This window comes from Heliangelus exortis, chromosome Z (genome assembly GCF_036169615.1).
Source record: "Heliangelus exortis chromosome Z, bHelExo1.hap1, whole genome shotgun sequence".
Lineage (NCBI taxonomy): Eukaryota > Metazoa > Chordata > Aves > Apodiformes > Trochilidae > Heliangelus > Heliangelus exortis.
The window spans coordinates 45899157-45917056 of NC_092454.1; the positions used below are offsets into that span (position 1 = coordinate 45899157).

The 17900-nt window shown below is 41.0% G+C and overlaps 1 protein-coding gene across 4 annotated transcripts; it reads right to left on the reverse strand.

Annotated features, from left to right (window-relative positions):
- Positions 1-2361: 2361 nt before the first annotated feature.
- Positions 2362-17487, reverse strand: LOC139789771 (programmed cell death 1 ligand 2-like). Of its 4 annotated transcripts, XM_071730817.1 has the most exons (8): positions 17281-17486; positions 17044-17172; positions 9920-9988; positions 8274-8636; positions 6887-7168; positions 5668-5808; positions 4936-4977; positions 2362-2784 (listed from the first exon to the last, which is right to left on the reverse strand). In XM_071730817.1, exons 3-8 carry the CDS (start codon positions 9972-9974, stop codon positions 2708-2710), a joined length of 960 nt encoding a protein of 319 aa, XP_071586918.1. In that variant the 5' UTR covers positions 9975-9988; positions 17044-17172; positions 17281-17486; the 3' UTR covers positions 2362-2707. The 4 variants fall into 4 exon arrangements, 3 of the variants coding, with proteins under 3 accessions (XP_071586918.1, XP_071586917.1, XP_071586919.1); XM_071730816.1 differs by lacking the exon at positions 17044-17172; XR_011723246.1 differs by lacking the exon at positions 17044-17172 and having other exon boundaries at positions 2697-2784; positions 4586-4977; positions 17281-17487.
- Positions 17488-17900: the final 413 nt, after the last annotated feature.

Sequence of the window (17900 nt, forward strand, 5' to 3'; positions counted from 1 at the left end):
AACAGAGGTAAGGAATGAGCAGGAAGACCAGTTACCCAGTTTGCCTGTTGCTCCTGTGCTAAAGCAGGTAAGATGCTTGGAAAAGTAGTGTTCCTTAGCCAGACAACAATTCAGTACTTAAACTGGGATTTTTATTTTTTTTTTAATACTTAGTTGTGAAAATTGGTTATCATTAAAATTCAGTGAACTATGATTTGATGACCATATACCAATGAATAGATTCTTTGCTCATACAGATATTCTATCCACTTTAACTGAATCCATGCCTTTATGTAGTATGGTAACGTGCCATTGCTTCTGACATATTCTGTTTGTATGGAAATGAATCAAGGAGGTACGTATCATAAAAGATAACAGGAGCTTCCTATAGGAGGTATTCACTCTGCCACTCTAAAATGCCAGTTGAGATTATAATTAAGTCTCAAATCAGTACCGCTAATAAAGCTAACTAAACTTCCTATTACATCTAAAAATAACAAATCTCTTATTGTCTAGTAATATCAATTCTTGACTCACTGTGAACTTCCAAACTATCAAAAAGAAAAAAAAAAAGAAACCAAACCCCAAACACCTCTAATATTTTACAAGCAGTTTATCTGTGTCTGAAAACACTTACTTCAGCTGTTTCAAGATAACAGCATGTAAAACAGTAGCTGAAGCAGAAAGAACAGAGACTCGTTCTATCACATATAATATGTGCAATGGTCTACAGTAAAAAACAACTCATGCATGAATTCATAGACACAAACAGACTGGTCAAGCTGCTGACAAACCAACTTTCACATATTTAGATGTGAGAATCATCCTGATGTATTTTTAGTGCAGTTGACTAGTGTCCAGTGAGAGATGGTAAAACCAGAAACTTTTACACCAAGATAACATTTGTGGGTATTACAGTAAATAGTGTTATTGCTCCTTTCACATGAAGTGGAGTGAATAGGGCACAGAACTGTTGTGCAAAGCTGAGCTGTCTCTGCCTCGGGTTGCCCAGAGAAGTCTTTCTGTGTACAGACCATTAAGGGGGAAAGCAGGGTAGTGTTTATCTTACATGTCAAATGGACTGGAAGTGCTGCCCACACCTGTCCTTCCCTGCCCACACCAAGGCAACATTTGCGCAGAGGCATAATGTCAGGGTGACTTTCATTTCAGTAAGGAGTGATGACAATCACCATAACCTAATTTCAAAGAATGTTCTGTAATATTTATGTTCATCCACATACATTAAGTTTGAATTGCTTCCATTTTATGATTATGGGGGAAAAAAACCCCCAAAAGTGCAGAAAGAAGTTCTCTCAGGAGGACAGTCGGTCAGATTTTTTTCACTGTGGCTGACAGGAGGGGCTCAAACTTCCCAGTAGGGTACAAAGGGGATAATGCTTTGCCCTCATGCACCAACACTTAAGGCTTGCTAGATGGTGCAAGCCAGGGCATTTCCCATGCTGCTACTGCATCTGAAGCTAAGCAATGCTTCAAGAAGCTGCACTGTTTGTCTGACACCTACCTGGTTTGGTGTGTCAGCAAGGCAATAGAGAACCTCGTGTGGATTAGTCTCAACCGAACCCAATGACTACAAATTAATATTTAAAGGTACAAGACCTCGATCTTAATGTAGAGTTGATACAGAGAGGGACTAATTTTTCTGTTCCACAGTTAAAATCAACAGCAGTCCTGCTATTTAAAATCAGCTATCCTAGTGAAACAGAAGAGAGTGTGAATGCTGTTTTTCTGGTCTCATAGCAACATTGTAAGTTCACTATCTAGGGTACAAAGTTGTTTCCTGTTATGCATTTATTTGAAACTGGCAAGGTTGCAGCTGGGCCCAGCACAAAGTATATTCAGAGTTGAATGAAGCATTTTAAGACATTCCAGAGATGAGAAGTAAAATAGAAAAGGTATGTTAAAGACCATGTTTTCCTCTGAGAAAAGTTAAAATTAAAATTACTCTTTAAAATAATAAGTGGAGAAACCTGGCTCAGCTTCATTTTCACTTTTACATCCATATTCCTCCATCCAAAATTCTATTCAGTCATTTGTTCAAATGTAAATTTCGTGTAAATTTCATGTAACACAGCGTCACCATTGATGTTTTTTTGCCTGACTTACTTATGGAGTTTTACATAGATTGTGCATGAAAATTCTGTTCTGTGACAAAATATTTGTGTTGGGATTAGTTTTTCTCTCTTTGTCCATCCTTTGATTCAACTCCAGCCTCTTAGTGCTTTTGTGCTATGAAATATCTTCCATATATTGCCATGTTGGTGAGTACTTGTAATTTGCAGCTTAATGTGTTGGAAAGTTTGGACATGAGATGTGTGCATGTAATTATGTTTTCACCTGAAAGACGACTGTTTAGACATACAATAGCATGTACAACTTTTATTCAAATTTCCACAACAGCTTTGAATGCAAGCACCTTTCCTGTGACAATTAGTAAAGGCATTCTTACAGAAAAATTCTTGAGCAAGTGCAAGAGTAAAGTGTGTCAAAGGCACTCAGAAAACCTCTTCACAATGGTAAACCACATTTCGTGACAGTGTAATTCTCAGTAACTTCAAGAGATGGTATCTGAAGAGCCACAGCTTTCCATTGCTGCAGTGCCTATAAATCCCCATGATGTCACTGTTAACCCGTAAGCTAAAGTGATGTAATTATCCTCTGCAGGCCCCAAAACCAGAAAGTGCAAATGATGGCTTGTGAGATGAAGTTTTCACAGACTCCCACTGTCTCCTGAGGCCATGACAGCTGACAAGTGTAAAGCATCTGGTTGGGAGTGAAAATCAGCTCCTTAAAGAAAAAAGGGGGAAAAAAAAAATATTTTTAAAATCTTCAATAACTGAAGCAAATAAATAGCCAGATTTTAATCACTGAGTGCTAAAGAGTGAAAGCCCTGTCTTCATTGTATGCAAGTTTTTCTGGGCCATGCTGAAGTTACAATGGCTCCTTAAAGCTGTCGTTAATTACAAAAGGATCCTGTTGCAATCTTTTCAGAGGGAGTAATTCTCTCTTTCTCTCTTATTTGTGTCCAAAGTTCTGAATGTTCTATTACATGAAAGCTAACATGATCAGCCATATAAATGAAATCACAGAACTGAAATCTGTTCAGATAGCATCTACAGGAAATCTTGTCAGCAAAACCTGTACATCTGAATAAAAGTCTGCAGATCTGGGACTTCATCTGTGAGGCCAAATGTCCTACATCTTTAATGCTGGGACAGCTTGACTTTGAGATAAAAGGATAACCATGAACAATTCTTGCTCCTGTAACCAGGGCCATAATGGGTCATTTCCAAGACTCTCTGGTGAAGTATATGTGGCTTTTATGCTTCAACTACCAACTCATCATGGAAAAAAGGTTCTTTCCAGCGTTTCTTCAAAGTATATGATGCTGAGAAATAGAAACGTTTGTCATATGACTAACTGCGTATTGCAAAAATATCAAAATGAAGAAGTAAAACAAACTCAAAAAACCCAGCTACCTCAATTTTAATTTCTTCATTTCAGTAAGTGTTCAGACAAGCCTAGGGTCTAAGAAGCTAAGAAGTTGTACAACAGTAATACAAGAAGCCATGGGAAGCCACGCAGTGCTCAGACAATGTGCACTGGAATGATGTCCAGACACACACCAGGGCTGTCCTCCAGATTGATTCTTGGCTTGGAGCTTTTGTTCATTTGCACTTGTCATAATTCCACTGAAGTTTCACACCATCATGTGACAAATAAGAAAGGGACTTTGGCAAGTACTGATTCCTGAAAGGTGGAAGTGTTTTTCTGGAAGCTTGTTTTTTACCATAATATCTACTGATGGCAGTGAGCTGGACAGCTTTGAGGAAGATGCAAGCATTACAATTTCAGGTGAAACAGGAATCACTGAGCTCATGCCCTCTTTGTCCAATCCCTTGTTTGCATTTCACTTACAAACACTAAGTTTTAAGCTGGTGACTGTTCCGTTGTTTTTGTTGTGTTGGTTTTATTTGGTGGTTTGGTTTGGTTTTTTTGCTTTTTTAGCAGTGAGTAATGTAAGTTATTCTCAAGTAAGTCCTGTCATCAGAAAAGCCTGTATGTCCAGAAACTGTTATGTATTTCTCTTCAGGCTGCTCAGTCAGCCTCGTCACAGGTTTGCTCCAATTTTGGTCCCTGTGGAATGATTACTCACATTCCTGGAGCACTTTAGGCAGCCTTCAGGCTGGCCTTTATAGGCTGTGTTGGGATTTGCTGGGATGCCAAGGGATTACAGCTGTACCCAGTACCAAAGTACCTAACACTGTCCCCAGCCTCTCTCCTGACAGTCCATTAACCTATCAGACTTCCACTTACAGGTAGCAAAACTGATTTAGGTAAGTAGGTATTTTAAGGCCTTTTGTATCCTATTGCTTTATAGTTTTCTGTGGTGGCTTCCTGTTCTCAGTTTGATTTAGTGCACCCTGGTAATTTTTAGGCATTGCCTTCCCTCTGCAATGTAAAGATTCCTGGACACCTAGGAAAGTCACACACTTGTAAGATACAAAGTGGTTCAGTGGATGATGAGGTATGATTCTATTCATTGTTAAAACCTGGGGCCTAATCCAGAGGTGTAACAGACTATTACCATAAAAATCTTGATGCCTTCCGAAACATTGAGCTTTTTGTGTTTATCCAACTCATCTGAGTCTTCTACATTGCAGTCAGTATACAGATGTGTATACCAGGTTATCTATGCAAGGTATCTGTGAGTCGCTTCAGTGAATGGAAGAGATGTTTACAAGTATTTACAAAGTCTGTGAGAAATTATGTTAGATACTGCGGTTTTAGAAAATTGAAGAGGATTTGAGTTTAAAATCAATACTGCCTTCTGTTTTGATGGAACATTTCTTAGCTTGCCATATACAGATTTTCAGAGATTCTAGCTGTTGGAAAGAAAAACCTGTAACCATGAATAAAGACAATCCTGTGAATTACTGTTCTGGTCTTTCAGGTTAGAGTTCAATTTTCTTATCCTGTCTGTTAAAGTAATATATACAAATTTAGCTTAGACATTTCTGGACTTGAAAGAAACAATACAATTCAATACAAAAACTTTTTGATGAAGCTGAGCTTTAAGTACTTTTAAGTTTAGTATTAACTCATACCAAATAAACTTCTCTACACTTCTGTTCTACAAATTTTGAACCAAATCCTCAAGTCCTTATCAGAAAGAATATAATTTAATTGATAAATACATTTTGTCTGAATATAGTGGACTCTATTCATATACAAGACTGGAATAATAGCCTGTTTGTATTATTACTTTACCACTGGAAGTGTGCAGTGCAGCATCCCATTTTAGTTATATAGCCTTAATGGAGATTGAAAATAAAAGTCATGTGCTATAGCTACACTGTTGTTGTAGTGGTGAAGAAAACACCAGTCAAACTGTGTTTTTATTGCCCCCTTTACTCAAACCAAAGGGTTTTTGTATTCTTTATCTAATAGAATATAATTACATTTAAAAATGTATGTTCCTATATACCTTTTTTTCACATAAGTAACAAGGTGAGGAAAGTAAAATCCAACTGAAATGATCCAAGGTCTCATTTTAGAACAGAGCACACACAGAAATAAAATGTCACCAATGTCTCATAAGCATGCCTAGAGTTACTAGTCTTTCCATAAAGAATACATGAAAGGATTCATTATATGAAGTAAATGTACCTTTTTTGGATTGCCCATTCTTGACTGATTTTCTCTTTTGAAAGATTACTAATGCAGAGAGAAGTACAGCCACCACCACACATGTGAGGATGATAAATAAGATCAGGGATTTTTGTCCACTGTGCTGTGTACTCATTAAAGCTGTCAAAAACACAAAGAGAAAGTAAATTCATAACTTAGAAAACAGACATAATTTTTGAAGTTACCAGTTCTAATTTGCCAAAGCCTTGATCTGACTGTAACTAAAGATTCTTAAAATTTATCAATATAGTGGTTTACACTCATTTTATGAATAGTCTGCAATATTACTGTAAGAAGGTTTACCAAAAATGAGCCAAACTTTTCATTTGTATGGTATTTGAGTGAGCACTGCTGCAATTTATCTGTGTCCCATTTGAAGAACAAGTACTTAGGAGTCTAGATCTGGGCCCCTCATTTCAAGAAGGACAGAGAACTGCTTGAGACAGTCCAGTGCAGAGCCACAAAGATGCTGAAGGGAGTGGAACATCTCCCTTATGAGGAAAGGCTGAGAGAGCTGGGTCTCTTCAGCTTGGAGAAGAGGAGACTTTAAAATGTATTTATAAACAATATATATAAACAATATATTTAAAAATGTTTATAAATAATGTAAAAAATGCAAAGAGTGAGTGTCAGGTAGATGGAGGCTCTTCTCAGTGATGACCAAGAATAGGACAAGGGGTAATGGATGCAAGTTGGAGTATAGGAGGATCTGGTTAAGCATAAGAAAAAGCTCTGTCACCCTCACAATGGGTGACAGAGCACTGGAAGTGGCTGCCCAGGGAGGTTGTGGAGTCTCCTTCTCTGGAGACATTAAAAATCCCACCTGGATGCATTCCTTTGTGACCTACACTAGGTCGTCCTGCTCTGGAAGGAGGGTTGGACTTGGCGATTTCTCGAGGTCCCTTCCGACCCGTAATACTCTGATTTTTGTGACAGATCAAGGAACACAGCCATAGAGATTTTCCACTGTACTGGCAGCCAAATAATGGAAGTTGCCATAAAATTAAAATATACAGAAAAATTACAGGCTGGCTTGCTGGGAGTGTGAGCTAACTGAGGCTTCAAAGCTGTAAATAGTACTGATTTGCCTCATTTTGAGAGCATCACTGTTTTCCAGAACCAGCTTCTAGAGATGGATCATAAGACATCATGTATGTACAAAACTCTCGGTCTCATGTAAGTTCAAAGTGATACAAACCTAAAGGGGAAATGTGAGCTGAAGTTTCTTCATTCAGTTCTTTATTCCAGAACACACAGCTGTAGCTCTCACTCATATTTGGTTTGAACATCAGGATGCTGGTGACATTGTAGAGGCCATCTGCAGTCAGTGTATAGGTGGTGTTTGCAGATCCACCCAGACTGAAGTTCTTATTTTGCCAGAAAACCTCTGCCAGAGGAAACCCTTCTGACTGACACATAAAAACAAACTTGTCTTCACCTGGTTTTCTCATTACTTGAGTATTTATTCTCTTGTAGGATGCTACATATTAAGAAATAGAGTGAAATTACTTTATGCAGCAATAATAATTTTCCCACTTCACTTTCCTTCCTTCCCTTTAATGCCATAATCCACGTGCAGCTGTATCTGAGGCACACTTATTCTAAAGGAGTAAGGATGTTTTGTAGAATAGTTGGTAAGTTAACTTGGTAAGTTAAGATTCAATCCATCTCAAGCTGCTCATGACAGAACTTACTCCACTTCAGGCAGCATGTGACAATGAACACAGCATTTCCTCTGATTCCAAGGAAACAAGAGAAATCCCTTGGGACTCTAGTTCCAATTTTTAAATATGCCACTTCAAGAAAAAGGCTGGCTTTAATGTTTGGGGGCTTTTTACCATACATTATGGATAAGTGTAGTATTTTCATTCTATCAGTACAAAAATGAAATTTCTGTGAGGGCCGTTCAGCAGAACCAATATGGGTTTTAAAAATGTCAATCTATTTTTGCTTTTGACAAAGCTCATTATTAAAATGCCTGGGTGGGAAAGGAATGTTGCCTTGTATCACAACTATACTGCAGTCAGCAGGAAACACCAGAGGCCTTTAAAAGGCCTGGTCTATTATGCTATCCATGTAATGTGCACTTTTATTACTGTATCTTCATTTGGCTTTGACAAACACAGAAAATCACATGTCCTTGCTCTGGGAGCTGCAGTCATCTGGGAACTTCCCAGACACTTGGGTAGCTGCAGCAGGACTCACAAGTAAATTAAATACCTCTGAGTAAGTTTTTGTAATGGTCAGAAGTGGTCAACAGGACAGGGTGTCAAAGGAGAGGTAGGGGTAGTTGGGGGCACTGAAGAAGGGGATGTGGGAAGAAGGAGGAGGGATGAAGGATTGAGATTAAGCTTCTTTTTCTACCTCTCTTGCAGAGGCTGCTCCAGAAGAAGCTCAGCTGACTGTCAGACCAAGGAGTAGCTGGCACTAAGACAAGTGGTATGGTTCACTTCAGGGCTAAGGACAAGCACTTGGTGAGGGAATTAGGAACAAATTCTTCCAAATTAACCAATTTCTATGAGCCTGTAGGATTACAGTCCAGACATTTCAATTAATACGAACTTACATTCAATTCAGCCACTGACCTTTTACTTTCAAAGTAATGTACTTGTAGTCCACACCCCCATAGTCAATGAGGCAAAGGTATGATCCCATATCTGTGATCTTCACCCTGGTGATCTGAAGGACAGCTCGTCCCACTTTCAGTTCACTGTGCAGAAGCACTGCTCTTCCTACATAGTCCTGATGTTGGGATGGAGCAAGCGCCTTCCCATTGCGGAATGTGTACACCTCTTTTGACTTTGACTGGCTCAGCCTTTTTTGCTCCCAAACAACAGTCAGGAGCCCCAGGTTTAATGTGCCATTCACAGGGAATCTGCATTCCATGGTCACGTTGCTCCCATACTCTGCAATGTATAGCTGCTGAGGAACATCCACTGTAAATAAAGCTACAGCAGGAAAAGAAAACAATTTAATTTGTCTCAATAAAGTATATTCTGATGTTGTTTAAACCAGGCCAAAAAGGTGTCATGTAGCCAGGCATATAGTTACTGGTTTGAGTTAAAGTTATGTGCCTTTTTGGCCGCTATTCACACTAGGATTTTCACCATGTCAGTACTGTTTATAGCAAACCACCTATGTTTAGTATTGATTACAAAGTCTAAAAGACAAGAACAAAATGAGTGAAGTTTTTTTTACAGTTTAGCAATAGCTTAAGGCTGAGTCAGTGGTTACACAGGGACCACTTCTATGAGACTGTCTTCTATATCCTAGGATTCTAGTAAGAGCAGCAATTAATTGTAGAAATAGTGCATCTAATTTCATTATCCTTTAAAAAGAGGAAATTCAGTATAACTCTTGTGAAACAAATAGAATTGCAGGGGATAACAACATGTATCTTGGAAGAATTGCTATGTAGTAATTACAGTCTTCCACAAGCCTGGGACCTATGAACATTGTTTGAATCCATGCATCTTCTCAAGTATACTCAACAATATAACAGAAAGTTTATAAAAATTATCTTCTTAGTCATTCATTAGATCCAAAATTCATACTGTTATGAAGAGAGTACCATTTTAAAGTATCTTGATAAAGGAGAGTTATTTATGCCACTTCATTCAATATACAGCTTGCTACACTGGATGAACTGTGTACTGGTAGTCTTAATTTTCATAAACACTGATAGTGATATTCAAGAGAGATGTTCATGCAACTCCTTATGCACTCCTTTTATTTCATATGTTTGGGAAATACTTACAGAGCAAGTTTCAGTTCCTCTTAACAATGTTTTTTTATTCACTTAAATACAACCATAATAAGAAAAATAATATGAAAAAGTGTCAAGTCCCTTTTGGCTTTTAGCCAAGTTGCTCCTACTAAAGCCATGGGCAGGGTAATATTCATGGGTTTACTTCACTCTGCCTCTAACTGAGGTTGTTCTACTTTACAATTGGTTGTTTAGGTTGTTTTGGTCATCCTCCCTCTCACAGGCTGGGCACCAGTACTACAAGTACACTGTGAGTTAAAGAAGCCCAGCTGCAGAATGTGACAGACATCTCTTCTGTGCTCACTCAATACACAGTACTTTCTGTAAGATGCTGCAAAGCAGAGGCTCCACTGGATGTTTACTCAGCTGTCACTGGAGGTGCTAAAGCCCAGGTTCTGAGGGCTTTTTGAACCCATTTGTTGCATGGGTTCTGCTGGTGGAATTGAAAGGCAGTTTCACTCTCACCTGAAACAGCATAGAGCTGCATTTCCAGCAACATAATTGTGAGGATCTGCAACATTTTCTCAGGTTGATCTGAAACAAAACCAGGATTGCATCATAACTTACAAATACCTTTTGATAAGCCATGCTAGCCTTCAAAGCCCATCACAGCTATAAATCAGCAAAAATAAAACTAGACTAACACTAGATACAAGGAAAATCCTGATGAAACCAACCCCCCACACACACTGAGTGTGAACCTATCTGATCAACAGGTGGCTAAGGGATTGGTGTCACCGGCGGAACTTTGGGTTTTTTGACCATGGGGCAAATTCCATACTACCTAGTGTCCTCAAATCAGATGGGCTTCATCTAACTAACAGGGGGAAAAGGACTCTAGCTTATAAGTTGAAGGGGCTGATAAGGAGGGCTTTAAACTAGGTTTGAAGGGGGATGGGGTTGAAACTGGGCTCTCCAGAAAGGAGCCTAAGGGTGGACTACCCAAGATAAGAGCCAAACCAGCAGCCCAGCTGAAGTGCATGTACACCAATGCACGCAGCATGGGCAACAAACAAGAGGAGCTGGAAGCCATCGTGCAGCAGGAAAGCTGTGATGTAGTCGCTATCATGGAAACGTGGTGGGATGACTCCCATGACTGGAGTGCTGCCATGGGTGGCTACAGGCTCTTCAGAAGGGACAGGCAGGGTAGGAGAGGAGGAGGGGTAGCCCTATGTGTTAGAGAGTCTCTTGACACTGTAAAAGTTGAGGTCAGCAATAATAAGGGGGAGTGCCTGTGGATTAGAATCAGAGGGAAGGCCAACAAGGCTGATATCCTGGTGGGAGTCTGTTACAGACCACCCAATCAGGATGATGAGGATGATGAATTATTCTACAGGCAGCTGGCAGATGTTTCAAAATCATCCCTTGTCCTCGTGAGTGACTTTAACCTACCAGACATCTGCTGGGAACTCCACACCGCAGAGAAGAGGCAGTCTAGGAGATTCCTAGAGTGTATAGAGGATAATTTCCTGCTCCAACTAGTAAATGAGCCCACCAGGGATGGAGCCCCCCTTGACCTTCTTTTCACAAACAGAGAGGGGCTGGTGGGAGATGTGGTGGTCGGTGGACACCTGGGACTTAGCGATCATGAAATAATAGAGTTTTCGATATTCAGGGATACAAGGAGGGTCGTCAATAAAACCTCTATATTGGACTTCCGGAAGGCAGATTTTGGCCTATTCAGAAGACTAGTCCAGAGTATACCCTGGGAAATGGCCCTTGAAAACAAAGGGGCCCAGGAGGGATGGATGTACTTCAAGGAGCAAGTTTTGAAAGCACAGGAGCAGGCTGTCCCAGTGTGCCGAAAGGCGAGCCGGTGGGGAAGACGACCGGTCTGGCTGAACTGGGAGACTCTGAAAGAAATCAGGGTTAAGAAGAGGGCCTACCAATTGTGGAAAAAAGGGCTAACTACTAAGGAGGAATTTAGGAACATAGCTAGGTCATGTAGAAAGAAAATTAGAGAGACAAAGGCACAACGTGAACTGAATCTCACCACCTCTGTGAAGGATAACAAAAAGTCCTTCTATAGATACATCAACAGCAAAAGAAGTGGCAAGGAAAACATCCATTCTTTACTGGACACAGGTGGGAATATAGTTGTCAAAGATGAAGAAAAGGCTGAGGTATTTAACACCTTCTTTACCTCAGTTTTCAACAGTAAGACAGGTTATCCTGAGGACAGCTGGCTTCTGGAGCTTACAGAAGGTGACAAGAATCTGAACAGCCCCCCTGTAATCCAGAAGGAAACAGTCAGTGACCTATTGAACTGCTTGGATCCCCACAAGTCTATGGGACCATATGGGATCCACCCAAGGGTGGTGAGAGAGTTGGCAGAAGAGCTTGCCAAGCCTCTCTCTATCATCTACCAACAGTCCTGGCTCACTGGGGACATCCCAGATGATTGGAAGTTGGCGAATGTCACGCCAATCCACAAAAAGGGCTGGAAGGAGTACCCGGAAAACTACAGGCCCGTTAGTCTGACCTCAGTGCCTGGCAGGGTTATGGAACAGATCATCCTGGGGGCAATCACACAGCACCTACAGGATGGGCAAGGGATCAGACCCAGCCAGCACAGGTTTAGGAAGGGCAGGTCCTGTCTGACCAACCTGATCTCCTTTTATGATCAGGTGACCCACCTGGTGGATGAGGGGAAGGCTGTGGATGTGGTCTACCTGGACTTCAGCAAAGGCCTTTGACACCGTCTCCCACAGCATTCTCCTGAGAAAGCTGTCAGCCCACAGCTTGGACAGGGGCACCCTGTGCTGGGTTAGGAACTGGCTGGAGGGCCGGGCCCAGAGAGTGGTGCTGAACAGGGCTGCATCCAGTTGGCGGCCGGTCACTAGTGGTGTCCCCCAGGGATCAGTGTTGGGCCCAGTTCTGTTCAATATCTTTATTGATGATTTAGATGAGGGGATTGAGTCCATCATCAGCAAGTTTGCAGATGACACTAAGCTGGGGGGAGTGTCGATCAGCTGGAAGGCAGGAGGGCTCTGCAGAGGGACCTGGACAGACTGGAGAGTTGGGCTGATTCCAATGGGATGAGGTTCAACAAGGCCAAGTGCTGGGTCCTGCACTTTGGCCACAACAACCCCATGGGGAGCTCCAGGCTGGGCACAGAGTGGCTGAGAGCAGCCAGACAGAGAGGGACCTGGGAGTCTGCATTGACAGGAAGCTGAACATGAGCCAGCAGTGAGTGTGCCCAGGTGGCCAAGAAGGCCAATGGCATCCTCGCCTGTATCAGGAACAGCGTGGCCAGCAGCTCCAAGGAAGTGATTCTGCCCCTGTACTCAGCGCTGGTGAGGCCACACCTCGAGTCCTGTGTCCAGTTCTGGGCCCCTCAGTTCAGGAAGGGTATTGAGGTCCTGGAGCAGGTCCAAAGGAGGGCAACCAGGCTGGTGAAGGGACTCGAGCACAGATCCTATGAGGAGAGGCTGAGGGAGCTGGGGCTGTTCAGCCTGGAGAAGAGGAGGCTCAGGGGAGACCTCATCACTCTCTACAACTCCCTGAAAGGAGGGGGTAGCCAGGTGGGGGTTGGTCTCTTTTCCCAGGCAACTCTCAGCAAGACAAGAGGGCATGGTCTCAAGTTGTGCCAGGGGAGGTTTAGGTTGGACATTAGAAAGAATTTCTTTAGGGACAGGGTGATCAGACATTGGAATGGGCTGCCGCGGGAAGTGGTGGATTCTCCGTCCCTGGAGATCTTTAAAAAGAGACTGGATGTGGCACTCGGTGCCATGGTCTGGTAACTGCAGCGGTGGGTCAACGGTTGGACTTGATGATCTCTGAGGTCCCTTCCAGCCCAGCCAATTCTATGATCCTATGAACTACTGAGCCATGGCAATGAAGGGAAACAAAACATTTCCACAACCTCACCCATGAAACTTTCAGGATTTGTATCTTGCATGAAGTCTTAAAAGTCTGGCAGGGCAGTGCTTTTGCCACAACTTCACAGTGAAACTCTACATAGGAATAATAAAACAGAAGTGCAGTTGTCTTCTCAAGTGCAAAAGAGCTTCATAAAGATGCACAGGCAGACTTTTTTAGCTGCCTGCCCTAGTCTCCATCTAGCTTACAGGATGAATAATGATTATTTTGTTTAACTCTGCTTTGCATAGTTGTTTGAGGTTACTTATTGTCTGGGTTCTTTAACCTCCAGAGCAATTGATACATGGAACTCATTGTGAGGCGCTAGAGTGGGTAAATTTAAGTTTGTTTCAGAATGGATTAGATTCTAAGACTTCTTAGTGCTGCTAATTCTTTCACTTTGCATGCACTGGTGCCTGAGGTGTTACTTGTATTACTGACAGTAAACCAACGGGCCTGAAATAATGCAAAAGGAGAAAGTCTAGGTTTGGAGTAAGTATATTCCTGTTCCAGTAACAAGCAAACTATTGCTCATACTTTTGTATACAGATCAACATAACTAAAAAGTAAAAAAACAAAAAACAGTGAAGGACATCCAGAAGTAGGAGTAAGGAAGTAGAGGAGCAATTTTAGACTTCCCCAGAGCTAGACTTACAGGACAGGATCTTTTGTTTTACTTCCCCATTCACTTGTGGCTCAGTTTGAAAAATTCTAGCTCTGATTTTCTCAGATGCTGCATTTCTATGATTCCTTGCACCTTTGACCTCTGAGTACCTCAAAGAGTCAGGCTCAAGCTTTATCAAAGCTAGCAGCCAAAAACAGAGGACTTTTTCTGAAAATTTAGACCTTAATCTTTTCATGTCACAGCTGAAGCTGACCTTTATGTTACCATAGATGTGGACATACAAACTACAGTAAAGCAACTTAATAATAAGTAATTAATAATTAATAAACTTAATAATAAGTAATGAAAGCTCATTACCTATATGAGAGGACTGATTGAGATGCCACTATTTAATGTGTGATAAACCGTAATTGCTTTAGCTGTATGAGAAAGAATCTAATAAACAATATCATCATCACCTTTTGCTGGATGCAGAAATAAAGATCTTGTCCTGCCTTGGCAAGTGGCTTAACTTTCTTTCCTTGTGTAGCCACCACAATGCTTCACAGTTATTGCTACAAATAAATTTGCTGTCCTCAATCTCCTACTATGCTCACTTCTCCACACAGCCAGTCTAGAAGAAAGTAGACATAAAGGGAAGAACTGGACAAAGAATTGCACACTATCTCATATCAATGTTTAGATCCCTGGTTTTGTTTCATGTGGGACATTTGAGGTGATATTCTTGCTTTGTATACCTCAGAGTAAGGGAAATGTACCAAAGATTGAGAAGTGGAACATCACTGGTTGAAAACCACACAACCATTACCAGAGAAGCAGTTAGGAAAGCAAAAACTTAGCTTAAGCTAAACTTGGCCAGAGATGTCAAAATCTTAAAGAAAGGATACTTCAGATGCATTAACAGCAAGCAGAAACAGAGGATAATACTGGCCCACTATTAAATAGGAGAGGAGAACTAGTTACCAACAATGCTGAAAAGGCAGAGGTTCTCAACACCTTCTTCACCTCTGCCTTTACAAGTGCTGTTAGGTCCCAGGACATAGGAACAAAAAATTAAAGTTGAAGCAGACACTGACCCACCATCAGTAAAGAAAGAGTTGGTGTATCAACTATTACAGGAGCTTGACCCATACAATTCAATGGGTCCATTGAACCCAGCCATCCAACCCATGGTGCTGAGAGAGCTGGCTGATACAGTTGTGAAGATGCTCTCTGCAATCTCTGAGAAGTTGTGGAGACTGTGAGATGTCCCTGAAAGCTGGAGGAAGGTTTATGCCACCCCCATCTTTAAGAAGCATTCCAATGAGGACCCAAGCAATTATAGACCCATCAGTCTCACTTCAGTACCTGGAAAAGTCATGGAGTAAATCTTCATGGGGGCTATCACAGGTCAATTAAAACATGTGATCAGGAAAAGACAACTTGGATTTATCAGGGGCAAATCTTGCCTAACAAATCTGATTGCCTTCTATGACAAAGTAACCTTCTCCGTTGATGCAGGGTGAGCAGTGGACATCATCTATCCCAACTTTTCCAAGGCCTTTGATAGAGTACCCCACATCCTCCTCCTGGAGAAACTGAGTCAGCATGGCCTGGACAAGTGGTCTGTGCATGAACTGGCTGACAGATCATACCCAGAGGGTAACAGTAAATAGTTCATCCTCCAGATGACAGAGTCACAAGTGCAGTCTCCCAGGGATCAGTACTGGGATCAATGCTGTTTAACATCATCATGAACTACCTGGATGTTGGGACCAAGAGCACCCTGATGAAGTTTGCTGATGACACCAAGATGAGTGGAGAGGTTGACACCTCAGGAGGGAGAGCCACCCTCTGGGATGACTTAAACAGATTGGAGAAGTGGGTAATAGGAACATCATGATGTTCAGTGTAGAGAAGTGCAAGGTCTTGCACCTGGGAACACAGGACCCAGGAGTGCAGCTCAGACCAACACTCTAACATGTGCAAAAAGACAGAACCTTCTAGCCTCTTCAGGAAATGACTAAATTGATTTTCCTTTCATTGGGGGATCAAGTTTATAAAAAAATTTAAAAGTTTAAAAAAAAAAAACACCTCACCATCAGAAAGGAGGTACTTTGATTTCCTTTCAGGCAGTTCACAGAAAACTTATCAAGGAAGATTAACATGTGTTCTAAGTCCATTTTTCAAGCCTACTTCAGTATCTCTTGTGGACATAATCTTCTGCCCTCATTTTCTGCAACCCACCTCACCATCACACCCTCTCACCTGCTGTTCCTTCTCTGCTGTTGCACTTTTACTGCAATCCCTACCTGTCCATCTCACCATGCAGTCCATCTACTGTTGGCTACACCGCTTCATATCTGATGTTCACATCATTTGTGACAGCCTATTTTCATTGTTTCAGTCTGCTCCCTTGTCACTTCAGCTTCCAGGTAAAGAGGTACAATTTCTCACTTCTTTCTTTGCTCACCTTTGCTATGATCACTTCCCCTGCATTATTTCACTGTCACTTATCAAAGATAGGTCTCCCTGTTGTATCTTTTTCACTATCATTTCTTTTTGTTCAGCATAAGATACAGTAATTCTGATACAACATATACAATATTGATTTTTAATTATTCTTTTTGCTACAGATTAGGATGAGAGTGGGTTGAAATTTTGTTACAGAAATGTCACTACCTACATCTAAAATGCTGTATATGCTAGAGAACATATATCTTTCAACTCTTAGCAGCAGCACTGAACACTACTGGCTAATACTTTTGCATGATACACTGCAAATTTTCTTTCATATCTCAAGCTTACAGAAAAGGAAAGACTTCTACAAAAAGAAAGAAAGAAGCAGAATAAGCACAAGAAGCACAGTCCTTTGCCTAGTATGTGCTCCTCCAGAGAATACAGAAAGTCAAAGTTCCCAGACTTGCTGTACAATCAAAACTATCTACTATGTGCAGGTAGGGGTTTCATAACAAACAAAAGAAAGTAAGCAGGAACATACAGATACAGATTTTTTTTTCCTTCTTAAAAATCCTCCCTGAACTTCAGAATGAAAGATTTACAAAGAGCAACAGCCCAATGCATAAGTTGAAGAGGTTCACTAGCATCACTCTTCTGCCTTTACCTATGGCAGAAGATTGAATGGTGAGAGAGGCTCAGCTTCTAAAGCCCTTTATTCCCCAGGGTTTCAAGTTATATGTGTTTTCAGTCCTGGGACTTATTCAGTGTCTGGTTCAGAAACAGAGTCCACTCCCTACAAATAATTTGAAAATAAACAGAATTCAGAAAATCTTAATAATTTAGGAAAAAATGCGATCCATCTGTCAAAAATACAGTAAATATCAATTTACATCATACTCACATCAGATCTTTATGCAGGCATCAGAAGAATCAGGTTCGTGTAACAGCTAAGATTTTGAAAGGTTTACCAAGTAGTTCTGTTGAACTTGCATGATAGCAGCAACTACTCCACTCTCGTGATCCGTATAAAACCTGCACCAATAGCACAGCTTGCAGGCTGCTCTTACAAGGCTTTGTCACAAAACAAGTGCTGTGGTAAAAGGAAACCACCAAGGTTCTTAGGAATCTGTTCCAGTTTTCTTTTGAAATTTCATGCTAAAAATACTCTGATTTCAGTGCTGTGTATTGCTGAAAATGCACATTCAAACAAGTTTATTCAAGGCATTCTGCAAAATTTACATGCTCAAATTCTGCTTTTAATGATACCTCCATTTTTTGCAGTATTTATCCTCATTTAAAGCAGCATACAGCCTTAGCATCTAAACCACATTTACTAGGATTCATGAAACTACATTTTCTTAATCTTTGTGAGATTAATTCTAAAGAATTTCTCAAGATATTACCTAAAATTTGCAGAACATATTTCCTGAACATTTTCGTCTACACTCATTTTTTAAAAAATATAAATAAGAAATCACAAGGGCAGTCAAACACTGTTGCCCAGTAAGTTTGTGAATCTCC

Bases quoted from the DNA above. Each gene is read 5' to 3' on its own strand.
- LOC139789771 (XM_071730816.1), bottom strand. From the start codon at position 9,974: ATGTTGCAGATCCTCACAATTATGTTGCTGGAAATGCAGCTCTATGCT. The intron at 5,809-6,886 runs GTTTGTATCACT...TGTTTTTGACAG, and splicing joins AGCTCACATTTCCCCTTTAG to CTTTAATGAGTACACAGCAC. The intron at 2,785-4,935 runs GTAATTCACAGG...TTTTTCTTTAAG, and splicing joins TAACCTGAAAGACCAGAACA to GAGCTGATTTTCACTCCCAA.